Genomic DNA, 8,044 nt, shown 5'->3' with positions numbered 1-8,044 from the left:
AATTCTTTATTTTGTGTCTTGTTTCCGTTTTTTTTTAATTTGTTCCATGTTTTTAAAAGGATGCCGTCTCTGGACATATATACATATTTATGTATATATGCGTCTGTGCATAAGGAAAAGCGCGTCAAGGCAGGCGGCGGTAAACAGAAGAATGCGCAAAGTGTAGAGGGTATCAAAAATTCCGTTTGTTGCGGTAATATTCCCGTGGCAGCCTCTTTGTCATTTATTCTTTTCTTCTTCTTCGCCTGTAATATATACATATAATTTTCTTTGTGGTGGTGATTGTTTTTTATTTTGTTTGTTTCCTTTTGGTGAATAGAGCGTGGGTTTAGAAGGCCGCGTACGCCACTGCCTCTTCTGCCGCTTTTAAATTCTTTTTCGTTTTACTCCCGACACTAGCCACCCATTGGCTTCTCCGGGCGCAGACACACGCACGCGTGCGCGCCCGTGCCCCGCCGCGACCTCCCTCGTTGGCGTTGTCTTTAGTTGCGCTGCAGGACGAGCGGGATGGGGCCGAAAAAAGGACAGAAGAGGACGGAGGAGACGAACCTCGCCGCGGAGGGCCCTTTCGCCCTTGAGAGCGCCAAGGCCTTGGCGAAGTGGACGGAACGGGTGTCTGTGGTCAGCAGGAAGATCCAGCAGGTGCAGCACGTCCTCTCGCTGCTCTCGTCGCAGATGGAGGGGTGCAACAAGGAGCTCGCGGACGTCTACGAGAGTGCGAGTCTCCTCACAGCACTTCGCATTGTGGAGTATCGACAGAAGTTGAACCCCCACCCGCCGGGCTCGCCAGCGAAGAAGCAGCGCCTGAAGCGCGAGAGCTCGGTGAAGTCGCTCTCGCAGCCGTTGCTGGCCGAGAACAGCACCGAGGCTCTGCTGGCAGCCATGGACGAGAGGAGGCGCCTCCGGGTCAGCGGCGCTCTTGTGAGCCTCTTCAAACGCAACAACACGGAGAGCCCTGTGCTGAGTTCTCCAACATACGCCGCGGCGGTACCGGGAGGCGGTGGCACCGCGAACTTTGCGGAGGCAGTTGGGCGCCAACAGGTAACCGCGCCAAGTTCTCTTCCAACCGACATAGGTAGTGCTTCAACGAACGTAGATCAGCGACGGCCGAAAGACGTGCCGCCTGAGCTCTGGGAGGAGGTCTCTAAGCTCCGGCTTAAACGGCTGACCTTGGAAGGGCGGGGGAAAACGTTAATGAGCAACATAGACGCACAACTTGCGAGATTTGACTTACTCATGCAGAACCACGGCATTGCCACGTATGCAACGGATGAATTGGAGCAGACGCTTCAGAAATTACGGCTGGGAAAAAGTACTCCTGAGCACCGTGATGCAAAGTAAACACAATGTGATCTTCACCACCGTGAAAGTGTGGCGTCTCAAGCAATTTTTCTGAAATGTACATAAATACTGGAAATGCACACACATTCAACCGTTAGTACGTTGCTTATGCGTAGTTCATCTGTCCACATAGAGAGCTGTACATATTAATATGGGTATTCTGCGTTTTTTTTTGTATTTTTGTGTTCGCATTTTATTTTCTTTCCCCCCCCCCGCCCCCCTCTTTTGGTGTTGGATAGTGTTCGGTTTTTGTTTTATGCATCGCCGCAGGCCTGCAGTGAATGGGTGGAGGTTTATCAAAGCAGGAAGAGTTGTTTCTGCTCGGCCAATGGCCTGAGCTCCTAGAAAGCGCCATGAGCACCGATGCTGAAAGGTCCGATGAAGGCGCTGACAGTGATAGGCATTCCTCGTCAAAGTTCCGCATGTCTTTTCATGAATGGCAGGCCCTCATCTCCCTGCTCGAAGGCGCGCTGCCCTCTGAGGTGCCGTCACGCATCTGCGCGGGCATCCGGGGCCCGCAGCTCATGAGCCCAATTGTTGCCGTCATGGTACACGCCTGTTGCTGGGCGGATGGAAGCGTCAGTGGCGCGAAGTTCGTCGAGTGCCTTACACTCCTTCAAGATGACCTGCAGTCACAGGATGGCGCTCCGAGGCAAGGGAAGCGCTCCAAGGAGGAAAAGGCCGAGCGGGAGTTTGTGTACGCCGCTCTCCGCGTCCTCACCGGCCTTGCGGCACGGCGAAAAAAAACATCGGCTCAGAGTTGCGTAGCTAAAGTGGGAAATGGGGAGGTTAACAGCCTCATCGCGTGGGGTGGCTCCAAGAGACCCGTTGTTGTGCTTGCGCACGCCTTCATCATCGGAGCCCTTGCCTGCGTCCACCCGGAGCCGTGCTACGCCGAGGCCGCCATCCACGCCTTTCGCAAGCTGCAAGATACGATGAATGAGGCAGTGGCCTCCGCTTCGCGTGAGAGACGAGGTGGAAGGACTGCCGCATGCAGCGTCGCTGAGTGGCAAGCTGTGCGACGGCTGGAAACCGTCCTTGTGCGTCGCCAACAAGAGAACGATGTTGCCGACCTTCTCTCGACAAAAGATCGATGGTGGCTTCCTTCGAAGGCGACGGAGGCGCAAGCGTCGTCCACGCAAAGCCAAGAGGAGCGTTGGCATGCGGTGTCTTCGCACTACATTGGCCAGCAGCACGTATGGGCAACTTTGAAGACGCACTTCTTGACCTCGAGCGTTTTCAACGCCGAAAAACCGACGGTGATTCTCCTCTTTGGTCCGTCAGGGTTTGGTAAATCAGAGTTGGCGCGTCGCCTCGCGTGCGTGATTCACGGTGTTGAACCCGACGAGGTGGAGAGCAGTGGCAAGTTGGTTTATATACACCTCCCATCCTTCTGCACACGTGATTCCATATACTCGCTCGTCGACCCACCGGCCGCGCACGTTGGGGAAGGCGTTTTACTCTCTGCGCTCCGCAGGAATGATGACGCCGTTGTTGTCCTTGATGAGTTTGAAAAGGGCACCGCAGACGCCATTCAAAACCTCTGGCTTTCCGCCTTCCAGAAGAAGGGTACGCTCCGCTCGTTAAAGGAAGCGTCACGGTCAATATCAACAGAAAAAGTGACCTTTGTTCTCACGTGTAACATTGCCGCTGATAACATCCTGCGTCGCGAGGAAGAATACTTGCGGGCCACTGCAGAGGAGCAGGCGAACATGCGCGAAGAGTGGATCAATGTGTGTAGAGAGGCGTGTCGAAGGACCATGCATGATCCTTTTGTCAATCGTGTTGATTACTTTTTTCCTTTTGTCCCATACACGGAGGAGGAGAAGCGGCAGTTTATTCACCTGCAGCTTCGTCGAATTTTGCTTGATCAACGTGCGAAACACCGTTGTTTTTATGTTACACCTCGCATGGTAAAAGCCCTCGCAAGGAAACTGCAAACGTTTCATGCTTCAACCATAGAGGGTGTGGTGCGTCCGTTGCTTCTGGAGGCGATGCGGAAGAAGTGGGATACCGCCGTTTTTACCGTGGTGGAGTATACCAGTGGCACAGCGTTTGTGGCACTTCCCGCAACGGGCAACTCCAATGGCGCTGCAACGTGGAACTCCCTTCCTGGAGCCAAGCGTGCGCTGGAGCTGTGTGAGGAGCCCGCCGGCGTGGCAAGAGATGAAACTCCAGTAGAGAAAACTCCGACCGACGTGGGGTCTGGCACCAAGAGTGGTGATGCCATTAGTCGTAGTAGTATTGCGCCCAGTCGGAAAAGTGTGGCTGCGCCTCATCAACCCACCTTTAAGACAAGCTTTTTAGATCTAGATACAAGCGCGGGGGCAGAGAAGAAATGTACTCTGCAGCTTCAGACCACTCTAGAGAAGGAGCTGCAAGTGGAATTGAAACGCACGAAGGAGCTACTGCTTGTGAAGGAAAAAGAAATCGCATACTTAAAGGAAAAGGTCTTCCAGCTTGAGAAGATTCTGGCCTTTTTTCTGGCCACCACAATTACCTGCCTACTGCTGCTCTCCTTTCTTGTTGGTATGAAAACTGTCCTTGTGATGGGGTTTTTGCTTGTCGTGGCCCTTTGGTTGCTTGTGGAAATGCCACTGCAGCTATTGATGGGAGCCGTTCGTGTTTTGTATGGCGTTCTTGGGCCCTTCGGCTCTACCCTTGCGGTGTTGCTTGCATCGTTCTGGGCATCACAGGCACTGCGAAACGCTGCGGTCTGCTGATAAAATTCTCTTCAAACTGTAGAGAGAGCAACAGGGATAGAAGAAAAAAAAAAAAACAGTTGAGGGGGTTTATAGGGGGTGTGGAAGTGAACTTTATTTTTGTCGTTTTAGCTGTTTCTCTTGTTGTATTTGAGTTGGTGGGTGGTGAAGAGAAAGTGGCGGAAGTGATTGGTTGCCTCTTGTGTTTCTTTCATATTGCGATTGTGTGTTGCTGCTTTGCTTGGGTCTTTTTTTTTTCTACTTCTCCGAAAAAATGGAGGTAACACGGTGGGACACGACACTCCCAATGACGCACGAGCCTGCCCCCGCTCCGACGGCCCCCGTGGCGGCCGTCTCGGCGCTTTTCGAGGAGAGCAGACTGCGCGGTCAGCACGCGGCGGCCACGGCGGCCATGAATCAACACTACACCACGCTGTACAATAGCCTCCTCACGCTCTCCCGTAGACTGGGGGCCGGCCTTGATCCGCTTTTGGACGGCGAAGCGGCGGGGAACGGCGCGGGGCCGTCACTGCACGGCTGGGGAATCGGCACCATTTGTTCCCACGACTGCGGCACTCTCTTTCGTGTCCGTTGCGAGGAGGAGTGTCGCCAACTTGAGGCCCAGTTGTCATTCCTTCGCGCCGCCCTGGCCGAGAAGCAGCTGGAGTGCGAGAAGCTGCGCGCACAGGGGCGCGCCTCCCGCCTGGAGGTGGAAAATGTGCTGCCATTGACGCTGGCCATCAATCGAAAGCTGCGGCTCTCCACCCCTTCTGACGGCGAGGCATTGTTTTTCTCCATGCGCTCAGCTGCTGCCCCAACGGCGCCGGCCCCAGGGATCCCGGCAGCCGCGGCGTCAAAGACGTCGTCACTTTTGACGATGGCTGAAGCGATAGCGGCGCTGGAGGATCTCATACGTCTACAGGAGCAGGATATATTGCGGAATGACAAGAGCATTTCTTCCCAGGAGAAGCGGCACTTTGTTCTGCAGACGCTGAGAGAGGATTTGCAAGACGCCCGGCAACTGCTCTGGCAAGAGGTGGAATCCCTTAACGCTGCACAAGCGGATGCTTTGGAGGCAGAGGAAGAAAAGTCGCGTCTCCTTCTTGAGTCTGAGACGATGACGTGGGTGAAGAAGTTTGAAGATGCTCTGCTTGGGGACATCGCTAAGCAAAGTGCTGTGCTCACCCAGCGCGCGGCAAAGGCGCGACGGATGCACCAGGCCCTGCAGCGCGTACTTGCCGAGAAGGCCCCAGGCACGGAGTTGACGGACCATGGGACCAATGTGGACAAGGGTGCTGCGAATGAAGAGGAGGAAGGAAGCAATTTGGAAACCTTGGAATTCTCTGTTCAGCAACTGCGAACTGTTCAAGAGTTATTGGCAAGGTTAAATACTTGTGTGGTTAGCCCCTTTGACGACGTGGAGGAGATTGAAAACGTTGTGAAAGGAATAAAGAGTCAGTCGCAGTCATCATCGAGGTCTACTGGCACTCATTTGGAGGCTTACAACTGGCGCAGCTGCCTCCTTCAGGAGGCTTTCACGGACGCAGCACGTGAACTTTACCCTTGGCAGGCGCGTGAAGAATTGAATGTCACTGCAGCGGCCAAATTGCTAAAAAAGCTGAGACGCCTCTGTATTGTAAACAACATATTCTCTCATCATCCTGAGGCACTTGTGGGAGCTGTTATGGGTTCCACTACATCATGGCGCGAGGTGCACCATATGCTGCCCGCCGCGCAGCTGGCCTTGACCCTCCTGCGCAAGAGGCATTAATAGGAGAATGTCATTCAAGTCTTCTTTTTTTTGTTTCGTTTCTTTTTTCCCCCTTCTTACTTTGGTCTCACCTGCGCCGTCCTTTGCCAATGGACTCACATATGTGGGTAGGTGTGTGCGGCGAAGGCGCTTGAATGTGTCATTGGACGTCTCCTGCGCTATGGACGTACTTGTGTGCGTGTGTGCCATAGGTGGGGCAACTGCATGTCGCCTGTGCCGGTGATGGTGTTGGTGTCTGCGACTGGAAAAAGCGAGCGGGAGTGGTTTCTTTATTTGTCTGTTTATATATATATATATATATCTCTCTCTGTGGCAGGCAAAGGGTTGTGTGGGCTCACTAACAGCAGAGAGAAATAGAACTAATACGGCATTAGCGTCAAGAGAAAAGGAAAAAGGGCGGAAGCAGTCGAGTAAAAGAGGTCCGGCGCGAGGCTGAGAACGTAAGATGGATAGTGGGAGCTCTGCCTCAGAGGATGCGGAACCCGAGTTTAAAATCGTCGTTCTAGGCAACGGCGCGGTTGGTAAGACGTCACTCATCAAGCGATACTGCGAGGACGGCTTTGGCCAAAGCTACAAGCAAACCATAGGCCTTGACTTTTACTCGAAGAAGGTGGACGTTCCAGGATTTCGGTCCGTTAGACTGCAGATTTGGGACATTGGCGGGCAGCAAATTGGAGGAAGTATGCTTGCAAACTACGTGCATGGCGCTGATGCCATATGTTTCGTCTACGACGTGACGAACCCCGCCTCCTTCAAGGATATTGAGGAGTGGCACGAGTGCGTCCTCGCACTACTGGCAAAAGAAAAGGGGCGAAAACCGCTGATGGTGCTTGTAGGCAACAAGACGGATTTGCCAAACCGACAAGTTTCGGCGGAGATGCATGCACAGGCGGCAGACGCGTACAATATGCGACCCCTTCTCATCTCTGCATGCTCGGGGGACAGGATCAACTCCCTCTTCATGATGCTTGCTGCCAAGCTAGCGGGCGTTGGCATATCGCAACAGGAACTTGATTTGACGAATAGGGTAGTTGTGAGCATCGACTCGGTGCCGGACGAGCGGACACCGGCCTTTCGAGCCTCTGAAACGGGTGGAAAGAGGAAGAAAGTTGATGATAAGTGCGAATTAATGTAGAGGTATTTAAAAGAATGTGGGGGAAAAAACAAAACGACGCCGATAAGAAAAAGTTGCACCTATAGTGCCTCTTGGTATGTGCTTTGTATTTCTCTTATTCTATCGCTGGCGTCTTTTTCACCTTGATTGGGATGTCCCTCCTGACAATTTCTTTCTTTTTATCTTTGAACTATTTCAGTTCTCTGTGAAAATTACAAATGATTTACCCCGCTGCTTTATATGTGCCTCCTTTCCTCTCTTACTGCTGCTGCTGTTGCCGCTGTTTTGGGCTGCCATTCGGGTGCGGCAGCATAACTAAAGCGCGTACGACATACCATTAAGCGTTTCTGGGCTATGGGCATCTCCGAAGGCGAAGCGAAAGTGAGGGCAACGTGGGCCGTTTCGCTGTATGGCATTCCTAGTCCTGAGTATGCCAAGGAAGAAGATTCCTTTGCTGGTGTCTCGGTGCAGGAACGGGTTCCGCACTGGTGTCACACGCTCCCTGGACAGGCGCAAAAACGTATTGGATTTCGTTACTATTATTATTGGTTTTTCGCATTTTTGGACGAATGAAGAGGCCTTCTGTCGCGCTGTGCATGCGGACTGACGGAAACCCCTCAGAAGGAGCAAATATGATGGGGTTATGGGTACTCCGCGTGGAGACGCATCAAATTGTTTTTCTTTTTTTGTGCGGCAACTGGACAAATTTGCCGCACCGGATAAAACCGACTTGAAGGGAAGCTTCTGCTTCGAAGCATGCGAAATTCGACGTGGTCGTATGGGCGTTGGGCTTCCCATTGGCACCTGCAACTGTTCGCTTCGGCTCCTATTATTGTCGCTTATTGAGGCCCTTGTTGCTGGCAACGCGACGGTGACCAAACCAAGTGCATGTTGACAACTGCCACGGCGGTCGTTATACGTGAACTCCCTCCCACACATATATTTTATTGGGGACATTGGGGTGTTGTTGGCGGTGGGGTGTCGGAACCGACGCAGCTCTTTAGGGGCCTTCCACGGGAGCCTCCCATTCGAGACCTTCTTGTGCAAAAGGTGTGTGGTGCGGCGGGGCATCGGGAGGAAGTACCTCAACACCCCGCAACACCCACCCTGTCTGGC

General features: G+C 53.2%; 5 protein-coding genes across 5 annotated transcripts, besides 4 other annotated features; 4 read left to right on the top strand and 1 right to left on the bottom strand.

The window, feature by feature from the left end:
• Positions 1 to 2: 2 nt before the first annotated feature.
• Positions 3 to 52: a sequence feature (A-rich).
• Positions 53 to 75: 23 nt separating this feature from the next.
• Positions 76 to 99: a microsatellite.
• Positions 100 to 507: 408 nt separating this feature from the next.
• On the top strand, positions 508 to 1,341 carry Tco025E_08278 (uncharacterized protein; the record flags this gene model as incomplete). The annotated part of the gene is made up of 1 exon (XM_029375132.1): positions 508 to 1,341. The coding sequence occupies one exon, from the start codon at positions 508 to 510 to the stop codon at positions 1,339 to 1,341; it is 834 nt and encodes a 277-aa protein (XP_029224760.1).
• Positions 1,342 to 1,622: 281 nt separating this feature from the next.
• Positions 1,623 to 4,064, top strand: Tco025E_08277 (adenosinetriphosphatase; the record flags this gene model as incomplete). The annotated part of the gene is made up of 1 exon (XM_029375131.1): positions 1,623 to 4,064. The coding sequence occupies one exon, from the start codon at positions 1,623 to 1,625 to the stop codon at positions 4,062 to 4,064; it is 2,442 nt and encodes an 813-aa protein (XP_029224759.1).
• Positions 4,065 to 4,317: 253 nt separating this feature from the next.
• Positions 4,318 to 5,814, top strand: Tco025E_08276 (uncharacterized protein; the record flags this gene model as incomplete). The annotated part of the gene is made up of 1 exon (XM_029375130.1): positions 4,318 to 5,814. The coding sequence occupies one exon, from the start codon at positions 4,318 to 4,320 to the stop codon at positions 5,812 to 5,814; it is 1,497 nt and encodes a 498-aa protein (XP_029224758.1).
• A 264-nt stretch (positions 5,815 to 6,078) lies between these two features.
• Positions 6,079 to 6,096: a microsatellite.
• Positions 6,097 to 6,115: a microsatellite.
• A 144-nt stretch (positions 6,116 to 6,259) lies between these two features.
• Tco025E_08275 (small GTP-binding protein Rab28) lies at positions 6,260 to 6,949 on the top strand (the record flags this gene model as incomplete). The annotated part of the gene is made up of 1 exon (XM_029375129.1): positions 6,260 to 6,949. One exon carries the CDS (start codon positions 6,260 to 6,262, stop codon positions 6,947 to 6,949), a length of 690 nt encoding a protein of 229 aa, XP_029224757.1.
• A 294-nt stretch (positions 6,950 to 7,243) lies between these two features.
• Tco025E_08274 (uncharacterized protein) lies at positions 7,244 to 8,044 on the bottom strand (the record flags this gene model as incomplete). Its single annotated transcript, XM_029375128.1, has 1 exon — positions 7,244 to 8,044. A coding segment is annotated over one exon (801 nt), but the record flags the coding sequence as incomplete, so codon positions are not given.

Source organism: Trypanosoma conorhini (assembly GCF_003719485.1).
Source record: "Trypanosoma conorhini strain 025E chromosome Unknown Tco_14.4_contig_00741, whole genome shotgun sequence".
Taxonomy (NCBI): domain Eukaryota; phylum Euglenozoa; class Kinetoplastea; order Trypanosomatida; family Trypanosomatidae; genus Trypanosoma; species Trypanosoma conorhini.
Note: the sequence above shows the minus strand (reverse complement) of the source record. Positions and strands in the feature narration are given on the sequence as shown.